The sequence below is a fragment of the Gorilla gorilla genome, chromosome 7 (genome assembly GCF_029281585.2).
Source record: "Gorilla gorilla gorilla isolate KB3781 chromosome 7, NHGRI_mGorGor1-v2.1_pri, whole genome shotgun sequence".
Classification (NCBI taxonomy): domain Eukaryota; kingdom Metazoa; phylum Chordata; class Mammalia; order Primates; family Hominidae; genus Gorilla; species Gorilla gorilla.
In genome coordinates, this window is record NC_073231.2 from 54643751 (window position 1) to 54667775 (window position 24025).

At 39.4% G+C, this 24025-nt stretch overlaps 2 protein-coding genes across 6 annotated transcripts in view; one reads left to right on the forward strand and one right to left on the reverse strand.

The window, feature by feature from the left end:
* PDE7A (phosphodiesterase 7A) overlaps positions 1-24025 on the forward strand; it is a 125585-nt gene that overhangs the window by 99047 nt on the left and 2513 nt on the right. For both annotated transcript variants that reach the window (XM_019032462.4, XM_063709244.1), the window contains 7 exons: positions 4637-4732; positions 9359-9459; positions 16933-17064; positions 17268-17359; positions 19314-19458; positions 19880-19976; positions 20615-20695. In XM_019032462.4, coding sequence (XP_018888007.4) covers positions 4637-4732; positions 9359-9459; positions 16933-17064; positions 17268-17359; positions 19314-19458; positions 19880-19976; positions 20615-20695 — 744 coding nt within the window. The remainder of the gene's footprint in view (positions 1-4636; positions 4733-9358; positions 9460-16932; positions 17065-17267; positions 17360-19313; positions 19459-19879; positions 19977-20614; positions 20696-24025) is intronic.
* Positions 1-24025, reverse strand: part of MTFR1 (mitochondrial fission regulator 1) — a 127782-nt gene that overhangs the window by 29275 nt on the left and 74482 nt on the right. The window contains exon 8 of one of the 4 annotated variants that reach the window (XM_055349497.2): positions 18817-18918. The exons of the other annotated variants lie outside the window; for them this stretch is intronic. Within the exon in view, the coding sequence (XP_055205472.2) occupies positions 18832-18918 (87 nt within the window). The 3' untranslated portion in view covers positions 18817-18831. Of the gene's footprint in view, positions 1-18816; positions 18919-24025 lie in introns of those variants that run through there. 4 annotated transcript variants of the gene reach the window in all.

Consider the following 24025-nt stretch of genomic DNA (forward strand, 5'->3'; position numbering starts at 1 on the left):
TTTGTTTTTTTTTTTTTGGTAACACAACTAAGCATCTCTTATTTGAAATATTTTGTTGATTTGTGTTCTTAATCACTGGTAAAAGCAGTTCAGCTAGGCTGGGCATGGTGGCTTATGCCTGTAATCCCCGCACTTTGGCAGGCCAAGGCTGGTGGATCACATGAGGTCAGGAGTTTAAGACCAGCCTGGCCAACATGGCAAAACCCCATCTCTACTAAAAATACAAAAATTGGCTGGGTGTGGTGGTGCATGTCTCTAATCCTAGCTACATGGGAGGCTGAGGCAGGAGAATTGCTTGAATCTGGGAAGTGGAGGTTGCAGTGAGCTGAGATTGCGCCATTGCACTCCAGCCTGGGCAATAGAGCGAGACTCTGTCTCAAAAAAAAAAAAAAGCAATTAAACTAATGTTTTGCCCCAGGCTGAAAGTACACTGAGAGGAAGTCAGTGCTGACTTTAGAATAATGAAATCACTGCTGTACTTTGAAATCACCTGCTTTTTCTTATTGCTTTGGAATGAAGCTCCTTTGATAAGGATGCCAAATATGTAAAATGAACAAATAAATTACAGCTTTATTTTTCTTGAGAATCAATGTGGGTCTTTTAGTATCACTCCATTATTCTCTGTAAGCTGTATGGCAATGCCTAGTGGAAATACCTTTGTCTATACCTTCTGTTTGCTTATGCAGTGTTGACAGAAAATAAACTGGACTGATCCTAGGCAAAACTGTGAAGACAGTGAAGTTTGTCTTTATCAGCAGAGCCACCCTCCTGCCTCCCTGCCTTTTTATTCCTCCCCTTTGCTATCTCTCTTCTACTTTTCCTTTGCCCTTGGTGATTAAGTGTTCTGTTCTTCTCCCTGCCCCCACCTTGGCCCGTACACACAGGAAAGGCTCTGATATCATTTACACAGTTAGCCTTCCCTTGGCCCTTCTCCTTTTTGAAAATATAGGTAGTGAAATATCAGGTGGCCCACCTTCTTCTTGCTCAGGGAAATTCCCCTTTCCTAACTTAACACAAATATTACTTTAGGTATTATCTTAAGACAAATATAGATGAAACAATGCCACTCTTAACACTTTCAAGGTTTAGCCTTACATAAACTCTCACAGCTCATAGCCTATTATTAGTCTACTGGGACACTTGTCACTCATTGAAATAGTTGATTGTTCTTCTCTAAATTTTATTTTTAAAAAGTACATACTCTGCTAGTTGGGGGCATGGTGATGAAAGCGGCGTGAGCTCAGCAGTGCACTGGATGGGCAGAAGAAATAGCCAGCGGTCCACAGTAGTTAACTAAGCACTTCGCTTTCCTTTTGATCACCTCACTCTTTGAATGGGATTTGTGGACAGGGTGGCTAACTAGTTTCCCCTTAGGGTTCATTCCAGATCATTAGGGTTTAGTAGAAACCACTCATGGTTAGCTACCCACCTTTGATTTTAGAGGTGGAGATTTATACATTCAGTTAACTACAGCTATTCAAAAGCTCAGGAATTTTCTACTTAAAGAGATGTTATTGGGGAACAAATGGGCAGAAAAAAATTCCTTTAGCTTATATTATATAATGAGAATGGCTTTCCTTTTAAAACTGCTTCACCTGAAATGAATTCTGGATAACATACATTCATGGTATCCAAGTGTATAGTTTTCCCTTCTTGCTTATTGATCCAATGCTTTCTTGTGTTTCTTATGCTGGTAATTTCCCAGTTGATATTGGGGGAAGAACAGCAAGGCAGAGGAGGAAGCAAAATGCAGTGATTCGTGCCAAGACAAATGGTTCCCAGCTTGTCTGCTACAAGGAGGGAAGTAGTTATTGTCTGGTAGGATGCATTTGGAGTTCCTTTTGTAGGATTGAGGGAGTTAAGTGATGCGACATAGCAAAAGCTTGTCACTCCTAAAGCCACCTGGTTCATGAGGACACTAGCTGCCAGGCCTGCGTTGTCAGGGTGGCCTACTCCTTCCAACCAGATCCCATCTGGGATCACCTTCTAGAAATGATTGAGGACCACTCTTTCATAGGCAGTTCTATCTTTTGATATATTTTTATGTGGGTAGCTTTTCTAAAAATACAATTTTCTTTTTCAAGAAAGTGTTTGTTTCCATTTCCATTTTTTAAAAAGTTCTTCTGTGCCTGTTTTTTGTTTAACACAACTGAGCATCTCTTGTTTTGAAATATTTTGTTGACTTGTGTTCCTACTCACTGGTATTATAATCCTCAGTTGGTATCTTGCATGCAGCTTTTCAATTACATATGGGTAGTACACTTTAAGAGACTGGTTCTTGTCAGATTCCTTTGGTGGGGACATTACATGTGTTTCTTCACTGCACTTTGCCTGAATTCCAAAAGAGGGTATTTTCCCATTAGATTGTAGCTTTCTTAAAACTTATTCTACATCCTAGAAATGGGTAATTTGTTTTGTTACATTTGAAAAACAATTTGGAGAACCTTATGATAATCTAAATATACAGAGAATGAATAAGCATTCTAAAATATTTATATACTCGAAGATGGTTGTTACAGCAATAGCAACAGACACGTTGTTCACTTCTTCAGAAATGGCTCCACACCACATGGACTCATGTTTGTACCAATAGAGCATATCAGGACCTGAACACATTTTAACATTTAATTTATTTAAAATGTAAGATTTGAAATGTTTTTTTCTTTCCACATGAAGGTGATACGTCAGGTAGTTTTTAAAAATAGTCTCTTTTGGCCTGCCACATCTTTTCTGTCATTGCTTATGCAAATAACGCTCCAATTAATGTACTTTTTCATCAGCTGTGGTCTTTTGTTGGCAGTTGGTTAGGCAGTTTTAGATAATAAGGTTAACCAAACAGTCCTTTATTATCCTTCATAAATATTATTATTATAAATTTTCAATTTGGGACTAGTATGTCTTTCATACATTTTTGTAAGAGTCATCATAGACTAGAGAATACTAGAATCGTGTATTTTATTGCATTATCTGAATGTTGGCAGTAATTTATGAGTCTATGTGAAGGATGTAGTCTACTTAAAATAGACTTTTTAATATGTAGCCTATTTAAAATGTGGTCTATTTAATTGTTAAAATAATATAGTATATGTGTCCTATGGAAGTTTACAAAACTGAGAAGTATAATAGGTATAAAAAATGGAGAGTTACACCATGGAAGGGAAAACGAAACATCATAAAAATGGTAGTTTTTCCAAATTTAATTTCTATTCTTGGTGTGACTCCACTTGTTAGTGACAAAGGAGTGGACGTTGAGGACGAAAACAGTCCCCATCGCGTGTAGCAGCTCTTTCCAAAAACTCGGCTCTGTAGGGGGATGGAGCAGGTGAAACTGGAGGGGGCCAGGAGAGGCTGTGATTCTTTATTGTTTCAAAGATGAGAGAATCTAGAGCATGTCTGAATGCTGATGCTTGTTGAGACAATATAGAAAAGAGAGAGAGATTGGTGGGGTGGGGTGGGGATAGTTGTACCTGATAGAACAAGGAATATCTCTGAGGAGGTGTGGATGGATTGGCTTTTGAAAGAAAGGGAAACTTGGCCAGGTGTGGTGGCTCATGCCTGTAAATCCCAGCACTTTGGGAGGCCGAGGCGGGCGGATCGCAAGGTCAGGAGTTCGAGACCAGCCTGGCCAACAAAGTGAAACCCTGTCTATACTAAAAATACAAAAAATTAGCCGGGCTTGGTGGCGGGTGCCTGTACTCCCTGCTACTTGGGAGGCTGAGGCAGGAGAATCGCTTGAACTCAGGAGGTGGAGGTTGCAGTGAGCCAAGATCGCACCATTGTACTCCAGCCCAGGTGACAGTGCCGGACTCCATCTCAAAAAAGAAAGAAAAGGAAACTTGAGGGCTTGTATTATTTCTGTGACATATGAGGCTGTGGAGAATGAGGGGGTGGATGGGAAGTAAGTATGTTGAAAGTTTAAGAAGAGCATAAAAGGCTTGAAAATAGGCATTTTAAAACGTGAAAGAGCCATTTCACTGGAAAAACAATGTGATTGCTGGGCAGTGTTGACTATGAGTTTATAGTGATATTCTGCCTAGTTTTGTGATTCCCCCTCCCCACCCCACAAGCAACTCTCAGATTTTCTGCAGCTACTCTGGAAAAGCAAGTGGCTGAGTTCAGAGTTTTTAATCCTGATGATCTTGAGGTCATTGATGCCTCCTCCTAACCCTGTATGGATGAGAATAGACACATTCTCCACCTAACAAGGCTGCAGCCGAGGAAGTGTGCTCTGGGGCAGTCAGTTTCAGTGAAAGCAAGATGGCAGAGGCAATGTCAGGAGGGAGGTCAGGTGCAGCCACACTGAGTTAGGTTACTATGTGGGACAATTTTTAAAGTTTTCTATTGTCTATTCTCATTATTTTGGTGTCTTTAAAAAATTAATCTGTTTGAAAATGTCTAGTTTTCAGTTCTTTGGTTGTGGAAAAGTAAAACAACAAAAATTAAATTTTTCTTATAATGAAACAAAGATGTGACATATAAAGTTCATAACTGGTAAGAAGATGCATATTTTTGATAGACAAAAAGTGGGAATTATTACTCTTTCCATGTTTTATATTCAAAATCTGTATTTCAAAGCATAATATAATTGTGTTGACTTGTATTTCCTACTAATGTAATGTCTCTTCTTTCTTTTTAGGAAATAGTCTAGTAAGCTTAACCTTTCATTTATTTAGTCTTCATGGATTAATTGAGTACTTCCATTTAGATATGATGAAACTTCGTAGATTTTTAGGTAAGTGATTCTAACCCATTAACAGTAACAAGATTTACATTTATACAAGAACCTGTTTAAGTTTTATCTCAGTTATATTGGTTAGCTATTGCTCTATAACAAACCAGCCAAATTAGTGGCTTAAAACAACACACAGTTATTTAGCTCTTGCATCTGTGGGGCTGTTAAATGCTTCTTTTGGTCTGGTCTGGGTGAGCTCATTTGTGCACCTGCAGACAGCAACAGGTGGGCTGCATGTTGGTTTTGTAGAGACCTCAGCTAGGATACCAGGCCTGACCCATCTCGGCTGTTCATAGTCTTCTGTTAAATTTAAAAGAAGCAGAGGAGTTTGGCACCATAATAGATTTACATTAAAAGCAAAAAAGAATTATTTATTTTACAATTAGCTGAGCTTGTTCAAACAGTAGTGGCAGGTTTCCAAGAGAGCTGATATCCCCAGGCCTCTGGAGCCCTGGGCTCAGAATCGGCCCACCTTCACTTCTGCAGCAAGTGGCCACAGCAAGTCAGACCAGGGATGCACTACACCTGTTGGTGCAAAGGCTGCAAAGTCACAGAGCCACAGATACAGGAAATTGTGAATACTTGATTTCATTTTGCAATGTTCCTTACATTGGCCACAGATTGCTGACAAAGATGACACAATTTCTGTACTTTTCTAAATTTTTGAAGGCTAAAACTTTAAAAGAGCAGGTATATTGCAGTTAGGTTTCTTCTTTTTCTGACCCCTAAAATCTCTTTGACAGTAGGCTTTAAAGATTATTTGGGGCCAGGTGTGGTGGCTCACACCTGTAATCCCAGCACTTTGGGAGGCTGAGGCGGGTGGATCACGTGAGGCCACGAGTTGGAGACCAGCTTGGCCAACATGGCAAATACCCCATCTCTACTAAAAATACAAAAAAATTACCCAGGCATGGTGGCGCACGCCTATAATCCCAGCTGCTCGGGAGGCTGAGGCACAAGATATCAACTCTAGTCTTCCTTCTTGTAATAGGCACCAGTTTCTCCTAGTTGGTTCTACCTGAGGAAGGAATTCATGATTCCTGGTAAAGTCTTTGTCCGTCCTTTAGGTGGATAGGAGAACTTCTGAGAAAGTCCTCTCCTGCATTTGCTGCTCCGAGTTTGAAGTCCAAAGCAGCATATTTTGGGGTCTCATTTTCTGACCCTCATTGTGATATTTCATATAGTGCCCAGATCAAGAGATAGCTTAATTTGTAATTTATTTTTGGTTATATACAATTTTGCTTATATACAGCAAAAAATTACAACTTAACGAAGGTTCACATAATCATTAGCATTTTATAGCAATAAAGTCTTTTAAATTAAGGTGTATACATTGTTTTTTTTTAAAGACATAATGCTATTGTACACTTAATAGACTATAGTGTAAACATAGCTTTTGTATGCACTGGGAAACCCAAAATTTTGACTTGCTATATTGCAATATTCACTTTATTTTAGTAGTCTGGAACTTAACACTAAATATCTCACTGGTATGTCTATACTTAATAATGAGAGACCATCACATTGATTTGATATCCTTTTTAAAATCTTCCAATTTTAAGTAGAGAGAAATTACAAATTATTCAGGAAGTAATTTATTACTGTAGGAAAATGGTAAAACTGTGGAACTATAAAATAAGTTAAGATGTTGCTGGTGGGGACATTTAATATTTCATACATGCTGGGCATGGTGGCTCACACCTGTAATCCCAGCACTTTGGGAGGCTGAGGCAGGTGGATCACTTGAGGCCAGGAGTTCAAAACCATCCTGGCCAACATGGTGAAACCCCGTCTCCACTAATAATACAAAAATTAGTCGGGTGTGGAGGCATGTGTCTGTAATCCTACCTACTCGGGAGGCTGAGGCAGGAGAATTACTTGAACCCAGGAGGCAGAGGTGAGATTGAGAGAGAGAGAGTGAGCCGAGATCGCGCCACTGTACTCCAGCCTGGGCAACAGAATGAGACTCTGTCTCAAAAATAATAATAATAATTAATATAACCATTTTTGCTAATCTGCAACTGCTTTATCTAGGTAAACAAGCCTGTGTGACTCTACAGATACAATTTTGCAGTAAATTCTCAAGTTTATAATTAATATAGTGTGAGTAGCCCCAGTAGCTATACTGGCAATTATAAACGTGCATATCCCCACTTTGCACATTGTTCATATGAATACTTGGCTGTTTATCCCTTCATCCTGTTGCCGCTAATGTGGAAGCCACTAGAACAGGTTTATGAGAGAATTAAGCCTTAAAGCCATAAGGAATCCATTGGCCTCAATGGGTTATCTTCTGTGCAGCATATCTGGAATGGCTTCGGCTCTATACTGTCCTTGGGAGAATTGAGAAAATAATAACTCAGGTGTTTTTAGTATTTGTTTGTTTGTTTGTTTGAGACAGGGTCTCACTATATTGCTAAGGCTGGAATGCAGTGGCATGATCATGGCTCACTGCAACCTCAACTTCCCAAGCTCCAGCCAGCCTCCCACCTCATCCAGGCTGAGGCAGGAGAATCACTTGAACCTGGGAGGTGGAGGTTGCAGTGAGCCAAGATCACGCTACTGCACTCCAGCCTGGGCAACAGGGCGAGACTCCATCTCAAAAAAAAAAAAAAAAAAAGCCTCAATACCAAGAATGTACAGCCAAATGAAGAGCTAGAAATATTAACTCAGACTTCAGACTTCTACTTAGAACTCTGGCAAAAAAAAAAACAACAACAACAAAAAAACAGATAAATTTATTACATAGGGCTTTTGAGAAGCTTTTTCTTTTGGAGAGTCTTGCTCTGTCACCTAGGCTTGAGTGCAGTGGCGTGATCATGGCTCACTGCAGCCTCAACCTCTCGGCTCATGCGATCCTCCCACCTCAGCCTCCTGAGTAGCTAGGAATATAGGTGTGCACCACCACACCAGACTACATTTTTATTTTTTAGTAGGGACAAGGTTTTGCTAATGGCCTAGGCTGGTCTCAAACTCCTGGCCTCAAGCAATCCTCCAGCCTCGGCCTCCCAAAGTGCTGGAATTACAGGTGTGAGGCAGCGCACCTGGCCTTGAGAAACTTTTTAATGTGTGTTAATTATAAGTAGTATGCCTGAAATACTGTACAGTAGTCCGCCTTTATCTCTGGTTTTGCTTTCTGTGGTTTCAGTTACCCATGGTCAACTGTAGTCTGAAAATATTAAATGGAAAATTCCAGAAGTAAACAATTGATAAGTTTTGAATTGCACACCATTGTGAGCAACGTGATGAAATCTCATTGCATCCTGAACCGTGTTGGTTATTAGATCAGCCATGTTGGTATCACAGTGCTTGTGTTCGTCACCCTTATTTTACTTCATAATGGCCCCAAAGCACAAGAGTTGTGATGCTGGCTTATTATTATAATCGTTCTATTTTATTTTAATTATTGTTAATTTCTTACTGTGACTAACTTATAAATTATGCATTATCGTAGGTGTGTTTGTATAGGAAAAACGTAATATAAATAGGGTTTGGTACTATCTGTGGTTTCAGGCATCCACTGGGGGTCTTGGAACATATCCCCCAAGAATATGAGGGGACTACTATACTAAAAATATAAATTATAAAACACATACGGCCAGGCATGGTGGCTCATACCTGTAATCCCAGCACTTTGGGAGGCCGAGGCAGGTGGATCACCTGAGGTCAGGAGTTAAAGACCAGCCTGGCCAACATGGTGAAACCCCATTGTGACAAAAATACAAAAATTAGCCGAGCATGATGGCAGGTGCCTGTAATCCCAGCTACTCGGGTGGCTGAGGCGGGAGAATCACTTGAACTCAGGAGGTGGGCGTTGCACAGTTAGCTGAGATCATGCTGTTGCACTCCAGCCTGAGTGACAGAGCGAGACTCCATCTCAAAAATAACCACATACAAAAATAGCTTATTAGGTGGGGCACAGTGGCTCACACCTGTAATGCTAGCACTTTGGGAGGCCAAGGCAGGTGGACTCCTTGAGCCCAGGGGTTTGAAACCAGCCTGGGCAACATGGCAAGATCCTGTCTTTATAAAAAATACAAAAAAATCAGCCAGACATGGTGGCATGCACCTGTGGTTCCAACTACTTGGGAGGCTGAGGTGGGAGGATTACTTGAGCCCAGGAGGTCAGGGCTGCAGTGAGCCATGATCATGTCACTGCACTCCAGCCCGGGCAACGAAGTGAGATCCTGTCTCAAAAAAACACTATTAACCAAGGGTATTGAAAGGCTATTTTAAAGGATGGGACGGAAGCAAGTGCAGAATTCTGATGGTCTGTCCTGCTCACTCGGCGATTGTGTTTCCCCATCACAGGTAGGCTCGCTTTCCTTTGAGACCACTGGATTTGTGTGTTATGCTGCTAGGGCTGTCAAGTAGGTTGATGGCAGGGGGCACAGCTCCATCCCGAAGCCTAGTCTGTTCTTCCATGATAGCATAGAGAGTCAAATTGATATTGATTCTTTTGGTATACATGTGAGTTGTGAGGTGATTATCATCTGCCCGAATCGGCACGATTTTAGCCGATAGCTACATGAAAAGTATGAGTGGGTAACTCATAATTATCACAATTTTTGCCCTTGTATATGTTGCTCATATACAATAAAATCGGGATCTCTTTCTTTGATGCAGTTATGATTCAAGAAGATTACCACAGTCAAAATCCTTACCATAACGCAGTCCACGCTGCGGATGTTACTCAGGCCATGCACTGTTACTTAAAGGAACCTAAGGTAAGAGGTTGACATTGATTTCAGGTGAAAATCGTAAGAAAATTCCTTTTGATTTACTTTCACATACTTCTCCTGAAGTTACTGCTTTGACTGAAAATCAGACTTCCTTCACAAGAATGAGATCTAGCTGGATCAAGTTTCTGAATCTGGCTGTTTCAGCGTGCAACAGCTAGAGAACTGGGTGGTTGTTGAGAGAGAGGCTGGAGAAGCCCAAGCAAGGGCCAGGTCACTTGAAACCTCGACTGCTGGCATTTACACTGAGCTCCACATGGGCTCCATGTGGGCAGGGACAGCCTTGGTCTGACTCAGTGAATGAATGAGGAGCTACAGAGAGGAGGCAGGAGACTTTAGAAAATTATCCTGGCTGTGATGTGAAGATAAATCGTATCAAGACCAAAAGCCTGAACATCTGCCAGGAGTTACTTCAGTGCTCCATGGAAGAGAGCAGAGTGGCCTTGGTGAAGTAGGGATGTGGATAGTTTGCAAGTTCTCTTGGGAATTAGAATGAACAGGATGTGGTGGTGAATGCATTTGGGGGAAAGAAACAGAAGTCAGTGAAGACTGGTTTGGGCAGTTGAGTAGAAGGTGGAAGTCTTCCATGAGAGGAGGAATGTAGAGCAGAGCAAGTTTTGGGGGTAAGGCTTGTAGAGACAGTGAGCACCATTTTGGATCCGTGGTGTTAAATGTATTTGACATCCTAATATAGAGGTCTAGTATAGAGTTACATAAAAGAGTCTGAAGTATAGAAGAGAAATCAGACTTAATGTATGGATTTGGGAATCATTGTCTGCAGGTGTTAATGAAAGCCATGTTTGCCCCTGGACATTTCCTATCCCTGGCAGTTCTGCAATTATGTCTGCCTACCCCATCTCTACTTCAAAACTGCTCTCTCCCTAGATCTTAGTTCTGGCTAAGGTGTTAGGCGGAAAACAGGATGACCAAACTGGCTTGTGCCCATTGATGCCAACTTAAGAACACAGCTAGTCTTCTGATTATTTAAGAGATCATAGAATATGTGAAAATGCCCGTTTTTTAGTATATATATCATGACATTTTAAAAATCAACTTTATTGTGGTAGAACTTACATGCAGTAATACAGTGCGTACATTTTATGTGTACGGTTTTGACAAATGTATACTCCCAACCACCCAACTGTTTTTTTTTTCTCTAAGAGACAGGGTTTCACAGTGTTGCCAGGCTGCAGTGCAGTGGCGTGATCATGGCTCACTGAAGCCTCGACATCCTGGGCTCAAGCTGGAGGCCAGCTAATTTTTTTAATTTTTTGTAGAGACACGGTCTCACTCTACTGCCCACCCCAATTTTTAAATTAAACTTTAAAAAAATCTCTGGGCCAAGACTGCATCCTCTGAGAATGTTGTGGGAGAGATTGATGAGTAATCACCATACAATCTGGTAAGTGGAAAGATGGTAATAAGTTCTCTGCAGCACACAAAAGGGTTAACCTGGTCAGTGAAGGCTTCTGCACTCCCATCTCCCTCTGGGCACACCCAACCCAAGCCAGGGGCAGGGAAATCTGGGTGATGCCAGGTGAGCAGGGTGGGGATGCATGCGGACAAAAATTAATAAAAACATGATTTTGAACACTTTTTTCCTGTGGAGTTCTGATAATACTTAAACACTTTTCATCCTTAACATACTCAGTGAACACTTTACCCAAGGCTTCAATTAAGGATATAGATAAAATCACAAAGCCCTACAATGCAGGCATTTCCCTTCTCCCTTATCATAGTGAACATTTTAAAATGGAGTCACCCAGGACTGTGCATGGTGACTCATGCCTGTAATTCTGCACTTTGGGAGGCTGAGGCGGATGGCTTGCTTGAGCCCAGGAGTTTGAGACCAGCCTGGTCAACATAGCAAGACCTCATCTCTTTTATTCAAAAAAAGACAGAAAGAAAAAAAAAACAGTCACTCAAAGTTTTAAAAATGAATTCTGAAAAATTTGAAGTAGGTCCAAGTGTGGTGGCTCATGCCTGTAATCTCAATACTTTGGGAGGCCAGGGCAACAGGATCACTTGAAGCCAGGAGTTTGAGACCAACCTGGGCAATATAGCAAGATCCCATCTCTACAAAAAATAAAAAGTTAGATGGGCATGGTGGTGTGTACCTGTGGTCCCAGCTACTTAGGAGGCTGACTCAGAAGGATCCCTTGAGGCTGGGAGGTCCAGCAGAGAGTAGTGATAGTGCCACTGCACTGCAGCCTGGGTGACACCCTATCTTTAGATAGATAGATAAGATAGATTAGATAGATGCCTGAAGATTGTATCTCTTTTACTCCTGAGCCTTTGCATAGCATCACGTTTTATACTCTTTGAGCATCTGCCACATGCCAGGCTCTATCCTGGTGCAAGGAATGTGGTGGTGAGCAGGGCAGGAATGATCCCTGTCTGCATGAAGTGTACATCCTAGTGGGGGAGGCAGTCATTAAACAAATAGATAAATAGAATTTTGATCAAAATAATATGTTAGTGGCTGGGCATGGTGGCTCATGCCTGTAATCCCAGCATTCTGGGAGGCCGAGGCTGGTGAATCACCTGAGGTCAGGAGTTTGTGACCAGCCTGGCCAACATGGTGAAACCCCGTCTCTACTAAAAATACAAAAATTAGCTGGGCATGGTGGCGGGTGCCTGTAATCCCAGCTACCTGGGAGGCTGAGACATGACAATCCCTTGAACCTGGGAGGCAGAGGTTCCAGTGAACCGAGATCACGCCACTGCGTTCCAGCCTAGGCGACAGAGTGAAACTCAGTCTAAAATAACAACAACAACAACAACAACAACAATAATAATAATAATAATAATAATAATATAGAGAATGACCAGGTGGATGGCAAGAGTTTTACAACTTTAGATAGGGTGATCAGAAGTCACTTAAGTGGACAGTACATAACTAAGGAGTCAGCCATAAGAAAGTCCAAGTACAGAGGGAATAGTAAATAGACTTAAGTATATATATTTTGTGAGAAATTTGTTTTCAGTTTTTATACTTTACAATTTATATGGAAGAGCTAATTCTTGGACTCTTGTCTATGTGGAAAAAAATATATTTCAAGCCAAAGAAATTACTGGAAATTTTGGAGACAAACTCATCTCTCCATATATGCATTGTCACTAACTTGAGTATTTATTTTTTATGTCCTCAAGGCTGAACTCATGTGGATTATAAAGCATTTTGTTCAAGTTGAGTCCAAAGTCTCCTTGATTGATTGACACTGGTAACATTCATAGTTGTCAGCTGAGGAGATTGTGATTTTCCCTTTGTTTCCTATTTTAATGTTTAGTTTCATGTTTCTATAATGAGTTTAAATTAGCTATTTTACTTAATAACTATACTTAAACTAAGTCTGGATAAGAATTACGCTTACATGTCCCAGAGATAAACCCACTTTAACACTGAACCTTTAAACCTTGCTCTACTTGTCCCTGGCAGTTGACAAAAGAGCCTGGCCCTGCACGTCCCTCCCTGGCCCCTGCATCCTTCCCTTTGATGTCAGCAAGACTGGTAATGGTTGAGTTGCCTTTCTTGCAGATGTACACTTATTCATGCTCTGAGTAGATGCTAATTGCTAGTGACAAAAATATGAGTAAGATAGGAATTTTGGCCCCCAGAATCTTACTTGTAAAACATATGGGAACCTGACGTGGAAACCACAGGAATGTCAGGCCTCCAGGGCAGGAATTTTTGTCTGTCTATTCCCTAATATTTACCTGTCCCCTAAAACAGCACCAGCACATGGTAGGTGCTTGGTCAATATGAGCTGTTAATGAATGATATTGTATATGGGCTTTATCATTGGCTGGGTTTACTCTGTCTCTGTTTTTATGTTTTTATTTTGTTCTGTTTTGTTTTTCAGATGGAGTCTCACTCTGTCGCCCAGGCTGGAGTGCAGTGGCACAATCTCAGCTCACTGCAACCTCCACCTCCTGGGTTCAAGCGATTCTCTTGTCTCAGCCTCCCAAGTAGCTGATAGGCATGTGCCACCACGCCCAACTAATTTTTGTGTTTTTAGTAGAGATGGGATTTTGCCATGATGGCCAGGCTAGTCTCGAACTCCTGACCTCAAGTGATCTGCCTGCCTTGGCCCTGCAAAGTGCTGGAATTACAGGCATGAGCCATCATGCCCAGCCTAGTTCTCTGTTTTTAGACCTCTAGAGCAGTGGCCGCCAACGTTTTTGGCACCAGGGACCAGTTTCACGGAAGACAATATTTCCTTGGATGGGGAGGGGGATGGTTTCAGGATGAAACTGTTACACTTCAGATCATCAGCCATTAGATTCTTATAAGAAGTGTGCTGGCTGGGCTTGGTGGCTCACACCTGTAATCCCAGCACTTTGGGAGGCTGAGGCAGGCGGATCACCTGAGGTTGGGAGTTTGAGACCAGCCTGACCAACATGGAGACCCTGTCTCTACTAAAAATACAAAATTAGCTGGTCGTGGTGGCGCATGCCACCCAGCTACTTGGGAGGCTGAGGCAGAAGAATCACTTAAACCCGGGAGGTGGAGGTTTCGGTGAGCCGTGATTGCGCCATTACTCTGCAGCCTGGGCAACAAGAGCGAAACTCCATCTCAAAAAAAAAAAAAAAAAAAAGAAGTGCGCAACCTAGATCCCTCACGTGCACAGTTTACAATAGGGTTTGTGCTCCTATGAGAAGCTACTGCTTCCAAGGCAGAGCTCAGGCAATAATGCTCACGGGCTGGCAGCTCACCTCCTGCTGTGCACCTGGTTCCTCTCAGGTTCCTAACAGGCCATGGACCAGTACCGGTCCATGGCCTGGGGATTGAGGAGCCCTGCGAGGACCGCCTTGTCCTTTTGCCTTCTGTGTGTGGGAGGTTCATTTCTTTCAGTAATTTCTCAGGATGGACATAATGTGTCAAGAATCTGTCTTCACTAGGCAGGGCATGGTGGCTTATGCCTGTGATTCCAGCACTTTGGGAGGCCAAGGCAGGCGAATCACGTGAGATTAGGAATTCGAGACCAGCCTGGCCAACATGGTAAAACCCCATCTCTATAAAAGTACAAAAAAAAAAAAAAAGGTCAGGCATGGTGGTAGGCACCTATAATCCCAGCTGCTCAGGAGCCTGAGTAAGAGAATCGATTGAACCTGGGAGGCAGAGGCTGCAGTGAGCCGAGATCGCACCACTGCACTCCAGGCTGGGCGTCAGCAAGACTCTGTCACAAAAAAATAGAATCTGTTTTCAGAGGTAGCATCACTAGGAAAAATAAAAATACAATATTGATTCAGGACATTTTATGTCACTAAACTGCTGTCCTCCATGATAGTGCCACCTCCTCTTTACCCTCAGCAAGCCACCAGTATCTCAGGTACCTTCTTTCTGCTATTTCTACTATATTTTTGATTTGCCAATTTAGCCAAAAAAAAAAAAAAGCTACCACCAACAAAACTCACTGTGATAACCATTACCATGGGAAATGATAAGGGCTGGCAGGCAGTGAAAACAGTAAGCTTTTCACTGAACACAGCAAAACTCACCACTTAATAGTTTTCTATTTTATTGAAAAAGAACCCTAATGATGGCTTTGCAGATACAAGTAAAATCTGACCTTCACATATGTTAAATAATCTGTAGTTTCTTTTTTGGACATTTCTTTATTGTCAGCTCTTAACAGATGTAATCACAGAATGGAAATAACATCTGTCTTTTAATCCACCTTAAAAAGTTAAGTTACTGAAGTCCTTATCTTTGTTATAATATTGAAAATTTTCTTTCTGATGAAAGGTTTTTTTTTTTACAAGCAGAAATGTTACATTTTTATATCTTTTTTTTTGCATGTGTGATTTGTTTTTAAAGTTACTTTCTCTTCACAGAATTTTTGAGAATTCAGTTGCTTATTGTCATGTCCCTGTTTTTAATGGTTAACTCTTTAATATACCTGAGATTGTTTTGATGTCATGTGTAGTCATACATTAATTTTTTAAATCAGTCTAATTTTGGATTATTGTATTCTCCCAGGATGTCTATTCTTCTGCCAATAAGAATGTAACCCCTTTGCATACTGCCTAATAAATTACATGTTCATAAGACATAGACACCCATGCCCATTCATGTATATGTCAAGGAGGGGAGATTGCTTTATATGCAGTATGCTTTATATCCTATGCATTCTGTTCATCTTGATTAGTAAGCAGCGCTTTAGAATGCTTTATTTTTTCAATGCTTTTGTATATCCTAAAGAGGAAATAATTTTCTTCATCTTCTCCTATTCATTGACCTTCTCCGTGTACTAATTATATGCGATACAAAAATAAATAATATGCATCTCTGCTTCCAGGTAGCTTACAGTTTTCCAGGAGATTCAAGCCCTCAGACAGTGATTTCTCTGACTGAGATGAACTTAACACAGGGAGTAGAAAGAGATGATTGATTCGTTCTAGCAGAGAAAGAAAACAATAGAATTCGAATCTAAAATTATTTTTTATCTCATTTTTAAAATTTTCAGTTTTTATCTTTGTTGTATAACATATAAATGTTAGTTCAGTATAATAATCCATAAGTACATATACTTAATATAAGTGGTGTATGCTCAAAAATTTTCACTGTTAGAGCACAGGATCATTACAGTTTAGTCAGCACTGTCCTAACATAAACCTAAATAATACCATGCGCTGATGAGTGGTATTGTGGCAGGCCATGAGGTGCTGTGGGAACACAAATCTGGCCAAGTTTGCCAGAAAATGAGAGGCATTTCATGAAAAGCAGATGATATAGTCAAGGTGATCTTTTTTATCATTGAACATTTGTCAGCTAATCATAAACTTTTATTTATTGTGATTATTAAATAAGTTTGGTAATGATTATTGAGAGTAAAGTTACAATTTCTGGTGTGCAAGATTGCTTTCCCTGACATGAATACATTGTATCATTGTTATGAATGTATCCATCCGTTAGGGGAGGATTTTATCACAGACTTGACATAGACTTCCACTTAACATGATTACTCAGTAGCCTCCTTAAACATCAGGACTAAAGGAATAACCTTACATTTTAGATTACATTATTGAAATCCAATAACCAATTTGTTGATAAATAAACACCCTTAAAATTTTAGGTCTTTTGTTCAGTAATGGCTACAGTAATAAAAATGTGCCAAACTGTGTTTGTCATTTTAAAGCCATTATTTCTCAAAAAGAACGGTTTATGCTTTAGCTGCCATTTTAATTAAGCTTGTTAAAAATGAAATGGCCTAAGGATGAACTCTGTAAACTCCACATGGGCAGGGCCACTGTTGTATCATGCCTTCGCCAGTGTGGTGATGCGACCAGGACCTGGCAGATGTGCTTGGTGGACCTAATGAACAACCGCCTGAGGAATGACGTGAAGGGGGAGGAGATTGCCACCACTACCATTGGCTGCTAATTCAAAACTACTGTGACGGCGTAGAGCTTATTTTAGATATATCTGTGATTCATTATTCTTTTGTCACACTTCAGCTTGCCAGTTCTGTAACTCCTTGGGATATCTTGCTGAGCTTAATTGCAGCTGCCACTCATGATCTGGATCATCCAGGTGTTAATCAACCTTTCCTTATTAAAACTAACCATTACTTGGCAACTTTATACAAGGTTAGTGCAATTTTATCATCAAGATTTATTATTTTTGCATTCTAGAAAATGTTTCATATTTTGAAGAAATGAAAGTAATGAAAATAAATTCTCAATGAATGTTAGAATTTTAACCAGATTAATATTGCTAACAGTATTGTTAGTAATGATATGTCCAGAAAGAGACGTATCATTAAGTAACTCAGAAACGTCCTTTGTTGTAGAATACCTCAGTACTGGAAAATCACCACTGGAGATCTGCAGTGGGCTTATTGAGAGAATCAGGCTTATTCTCACATCTGCCATTAGAAAGCAGGTAGGTTGGATTAAGACAAATTTAATTTGTTACTGGTTATAGAAGTTAAGTTGGCAAAGTAATTTTATAAAGTTTTAAAAATTGTTATGTTCAGGTGTTCCACAGTTTTCAGTGTTTGTCAAATTTAATAAATTATATACAATTTTAGTAATTTAGAGCTATCCTACTATATAGTCGGTAACATTTTAATGGATAGTTATTTTTATCAAAGACTATTCCGTGGGTTTGAATACTATAAAATTTACTCCAAATACACAATTGCTCAGCCATAGTTTACTACTTATTTACATAAATAGATATTACACATTTCCATACTCAGCTGAATAAAACCTTAAGGTCTAGGTATAAAGGTAAATTGGATGGAATGTAAACATTCTATTACATTAAATAGATTCATTAAAATCTGTTCCCAGAAGTTTTCAAAGCTGACAAGAAAGTAAAGAGAGTGCCTTATATCCTCAATAGCATAATCCTGGAGTCACACTTCTAGAGCTATAGGATATAATAATGAATGGAAAAAACCCTAATATTTTAGGAAAAAAAATAAATGGGCTATTTTAGAACCTAATAAACAACATTAATGTGAATAAGGCTAACAGGATGGTGATGGTTTATAAAATCTCACGTCATTGCCATAGTGTGGTCCACACACAAGCTTTTTAGTAATGTTGCACTGAGGGAAAATGCACGTCAGCAAACCATGAAAGTGGATCAAAACCATCCACTTCAAGAAAAGTGGTGAGGCATAAAAATATGTTTGAGTATTAAAATTTAAGTTCCACTTGCTGTTCTCTGGTTTCCCTTTCATAATTTAAAACAACTGTATAAAAAACTGTTTTGTGTAATGACCGTGAGAAAAAAGCTGGACTTTATTTTTTATTTTTTTAAATCTTTATTCACGGATACCATTTGGAGTATGACAATACTTCTGGTAAGTAAAATCATTTTTTGCTGTAGTACAAATACGAAAATTGCTTAAACACACTGTATATGTAAATTATGGGTTCTTAAAATTAAGACAGATTAAAATGTTTGCTTCATTATTCCCTTTTTAAAAATCATGTTTTTCATTTGATGATTAACCCTGTTGAGTTCTCAGATTTAATAAAAATGGAAATAAGGAATACTACCTAATAGCATTATTTAATGTTTTCTTCATTTAGGGTTTGTTTTAACATTCAATATTGTGAGTCTTTTTATCTATTTGACAGCTCTTTACTGATCATTATACAGAGATAGTATTTGCTATGGCCCATTAAAACAAAAGGCAAGAATTTTTTTTAAGTATGTTTATCTTGTTAATTGATCTGAGGCAGTTTTATAAATGATGTATGTATTTGCTGTTTATATTAACATGTTACCTTTTTCCTTCCAGAAAAGTTGGATATTCATTTACAGATAACTGATTGGTTCTTGAGTTTAACCTTGAAAACACAGTTATTAAGTTGCTCAGGGGAATTGCAACAGGCATCTTAGTCAAAATGTCTGTAGGAGTCAGCTGTTGAATGGGCCATTATTCTTTCTATTTGAATCTTCCTTCTGCCTTCAGATCTCAGGCACTAAAAAGCAAACCAAAGTTGTTTACCCTCAGCATGAGAATTTTCCAGCAAAAGAATCCCAGCAAGGAACTTTCTCAGACAACAACCAATGTTATATTGATTTTTTTTTTTAAAGCAAATAATACCACCTTGGCTGGCAAAATAAAGGCTCTCCTTGTGGAATGTTTGCATATTGGTATTTTCCTACAAACTCTTGGTTTTAGTTTTGATTATTTTAATGGCTTTTTTGAAGCATTCTATAGAACTCATTTTTTTGTGTGGTAAATTTTAAATTGAATGATAGTTGGATATTTTAGGGTTCTATAAAGCCTTCCGATTATTATGGTTAAGAAAAAAAATCAATAAATAGTTAATTGAAAGTCTTATATTTTCTCTTTGTATTTCTCTAATTCCAGGCAACAAATGGAGACACAGATAGGTGCTCTGATACTAGCCACAGACATCAGTCGCCAGAATGAGTATCTGTCTTTGTTTAGGTCCCATTTGGATAGAGGTGATTTATGCCTAGAAGACACCAGACACAGACATTTGGTTTTACAGGTAAAATGGGGCTTGGAAACATTCTATTTCTAGGATAAATTATGTGACTGTCAAACTAAAAAATGAATATTCTAGTGTAGTTTTTCAGAATGGTTAAATCTTGAGGGCAAGCTAAAGAATTTCCTTCAATTAGCGCACACTCCTTCCAAAAGGAGATCACTGGTGAATCTGCTACCTAGGAAGGCATCATTGCTTACATGTTTTTCATACTCAAGACTTCTGATGAAAACAATTTTTACAAGATTAGGGTACCAATTAAGAAATAGCATTTTATTCTCATAAATTCTTACATCTAAAAATAGGAGAATTATATTTCTGGCTTATTTATATTTATGGTTAATCCAGTCCTTGCACTTGGTTCTTTGGTATTATTGTCAAGTGTGTATATATCTTAAAACAATATTAATGTTTTGTTTGCTAGATGGCTTTGAAATGTGCTGATATTTGTAACCCATGTCGGACGTGGGAATTAAGCAAGCAGTGGAGTGAAAAAGTAACGGAGGAATTCTTCCATCAAGGCAAGTTACAGTATTGAGTGATAATTAATTTATGCAGTTCATTTTTTTTAACATCGTAAGAATAAAATAACTCAATAATTTATATGGGTCTAGCAGTAGAGTCTTGACATTTTTAGTAACAATTCACAATAGATATACATCTAATCAATACTCTACAAATTGAGCATCTGTTTTGAAAATTAGAAGCCCTCTTTTGGAATGATCAGATGTACTTATGCATTTATGAGTATAGATAGATTAGGTTTGGAATTTTGCTGTACAGAAAGATTTCCCTGAACTTGCTTTATCCTTGTCGTGTGTGGAGGGCCATATGAACATGTAAAACTTTTGTGTGTGTAATTTAAAACCCGGATCCAGGAATCTTTATTTCATGAACCTTCCTTTCAGGTTGTATATTAATGTGTTATAAATTACAGTCTTGGGGTAACACCTTGCATTTAAATAAAAATATCAGCTTGGCAATCTCTTCTATGTGTAAATAACTTAAAATTTTAAAAAGAACTAATTGCGAAGCTGTCCTCTCATGAAGATTAAGTATGTTTTTCCTAAGAAATGCACAGGTTATGTTCAAGCCTTTAATTGTATATTTAACCAATAGATATTCTTCATATTAATACTTCTCTTTTTTTAATTTATAGGAGATATAGAAAAAAAGTATCATTTGGGTGTGAGTCCACTTTGCGATCGTCACACTGAATCTATTGCCAACATCCAGATTGGTAATTATACATATTTAGATATAGCTGGTTAGAAAAATGCTACTGTTTTTATCAAGAAGGAAAATATATTTGAAATATAAAATATTAAAATTATGCTCATTTCTATTTTTAAAAATAATTTAAGAAATTTTATCCTTGTTTTCCCTTGTTATGGCTCTTCTAATTCTCATTTAATTTTAGGATGTAAAAAGCATATTTTTGCAGAACAGGCAGCAGCAATAACTTGTTTCTGTTCTTATGTAAATAAGAATCCATTATTCGCTCATGTGGAAGCTTCTTTTGCATCATTTGGGACTGCCATTTAAAAAAGGATAGGTAAACAAAGAAATGACAAAAATAAAATAAAATAAAAATGGATAGGTGGTGACCCACTGAGCCTGATCATAATACGAAGACCAGCTTCTGCCACTGCCTTTCCAGACTCTTACCACTGCCTGTTGATTAAATCTAACTCTTCAACATCCTAGACAGGCCCTTATAATCTAGCTTCAAATGCTGTGCAGCCATCTTGCCTCAACTTCCCTCTCACTTGCCTACAGCATCTCGGGACGCTTCTGTGTTTCCCAAGTATACGCTGTTCTTTCGCTCTTTGTGCCTCGCCAGTGCTTTCCATGTGCCTTGTAGAGTTATTTTTCTTGAAGAGGCAGCTCAAATGTCACCTTCTCCAGAAGCTGCTCTCCACTTGCTTTAGGCAGAGTCAGTCACTTTTCTTCTAGATTCCAAAGTGCCTGATCCACTTGGTTGTGGATTCCTGGAGCGTAGCACCACACCGGAAGCAGGAGGCCCTTGAGAACTGTGTGTTGAGTGAACTAATAACTGTATTATAGAAAGCATAATGAAAATGTCCTGTGACTGAAGTATGTGTAGCTTGTTGCAGGAGTTCACAGGAAGGTTGACTAGGATTGAGTGTGTTGGGCTTTGGGTATAAAGGAGGGGGATTCTACGGGGGCAGTAGCTCAACAAGGAATAGAGGGAGGAGTGTAATTTTGGTAGCTGGTGTTGAATAGGGCCTTTGAGAATCAGACTGAACACGGTGAAATATGTGCCCAAAGTTCAGAAAGATGAAGTTTCCAGAAACTAAGAAGGTAGCACAATATGTGGCATCATACTCAGAAAGGAAGACCATGCCATGGGGCCAGAAATTCAGAAACGTAATTCTTACATTGTGATTGCAATGGATACTCATGGAAGAAAGTGGGTAGTGGCCGATTTGACTTCAGAGTGACAGGTAGAGAAGGGAAGAGCGTGTAGAACTGTGGCCAGACTTTAGGAGTGTGAGGGATGCTGAATCTCCAGAGAGCTCACACTGGCCAGGAATGCTGAGAGTAGCAGATGCTTTTCTTTTGGGAGGATAGTAAAACAATTTAGAACCAGATATGCTTTGTCTTGATTCTCAAGTAGAATAATCTTCAAATGCAAAAGAACACATTAGAAATGGACAAAAGTGGCCAGGAGCAGTAGCTCATACTTGTAATCCCAGCACTTTGGGAGGCCGAGGCGGGCTGATCGCTTGAGGTCAGGAGTTCGAGACCAGCCTGGCCAAAATAGTGAAACTCACGTTTCTACTAAAAATACAAAAATTAGCTGGGTGTGATGGCCACTTGGGAGGCTGAGATAGGAGAATCGCTTGAACCTGGGAGGCAGAGGTTGCAGTGAGCCGATACCGTGCCACTGCATTCCAGCCTGGGTGACAGAATGAAACTCCATCACTCCATCTCAAAAAAAAAAAAAAAAAAAATGGACAAAAGAGAATTGAATCGAAGACAGGTGAATCGGTAGTCAACTCAGTTACTTTTAATATTGAATGTCTTTTTATCCTAGTAAACTACTCCCTTGCTTAATGGGAGAACTTGCAAATGAGATTTAAAACATTGTAATTTTTATAAGGTAACAGAAGCTAGATCCCTTTCACTGTTCATCTCAAGCTATTGATCTTGTCAGTGTTGTACGGATCTAGAATGGGTTGTCAGGGATAAGGTCACTGATCTGATGGTGATTGCTGACATCTGCTGACTCCACACAACAACCCTAGGGGACCAGCGCTTTGAGCATCCTTATTTTCAGATGGTTTGCCCACTTCATGCAGTTAACAGGTGTTGGTGTTGGGCTTCAAATCCAGGTCTTTCGGACATCAAATCCCAGCCTCTTAACAACTCACCAAGCAGTGATTACTACTCCCCAGCATAGGGGCAGTATGTACAAGTCATGTTGAACTAATACAGTTTCTTTCTTTGATAGGAATACTAATTTTGTTGAACAAGAAAATATGTACTGGATAAGAGTAAGGCATTTGACAAGGCGTCCTGTGAAATCTGTGAAGATAAAGTAGAGGCTTGTGGGGCTAGTACAATTAAATGGAGTCACAAATGGTTGAACAGCTGTGTTCGAGGTACTAATTAACAGAGTCCTGCCCTCCAAGAGAGAGGCTGGTCCATGGCTCTGGTCTGTTCATTTTTATCAGGTATTTAAAACCTAAAAGAAATTTTAGGTTAACATAGAGCCAGAAGTGATAGCTAATTTGTTGGCTGTTGGAGGTAAGATCCCCAAGGATCTCAACCAGTTGGAACAGTGAGAGGGATGAAATAAGATGAATGGTATGAAACCTATAATAATAAGGGCCATGTGGGTAGATAACTCCAGTGGCTTATGACTTTATGGCACGTAGGAAAGACGGCTTTGGGTGGCTGGCTCAACATAACACTGTAGTGTGAAGATGGCTGCCAGAAAGCCGCTGTGTGCTTTGACTATAATGACACTTTTCTATGTTTGTTATCTCTTTCTCCTCACCAGAACATAAGCTCCTTGAGGGCAGGGATCTTGTCTGTCTTATTCACTGCTGTATACCCAGCCACAGTGGCATAGTCCCGGGGACATAGTAGGTTCTCAGTAAATACGTGTGGAGGGAATGGATCAATGAAAGAAAGAAAGCCTTATTGCACATATTATACATAATTAATATTTCAGATACCATAATTATATACACTTAAAAAATTCAGCCATCAGACCATATATAACTTTCCTGATTAAAAGTAGTGGATGCTGGTTGCTTTAATTCTGGTGAGATTCTTATGTTGGATAAATGGAACCTATGTTGTTTGTGGTCCACATGGTCTTTTGCTGCAATGAGAGTCTTGGATATGAAGAAAATTTTAAAGCGTGATAGAATCAGAATGTATATTTTCCCCATTCTTAACAGATCAAAATGTGATAAAGATGTTATTTGTTCCCAATATATAATATGATTTGATTGATAGCTATTTTCTAGAGGGCTTCTTTTGACTTTGTGTAAGATACTACTTAGTATTAAGTCAGATCTAATGTGCAGTGGAG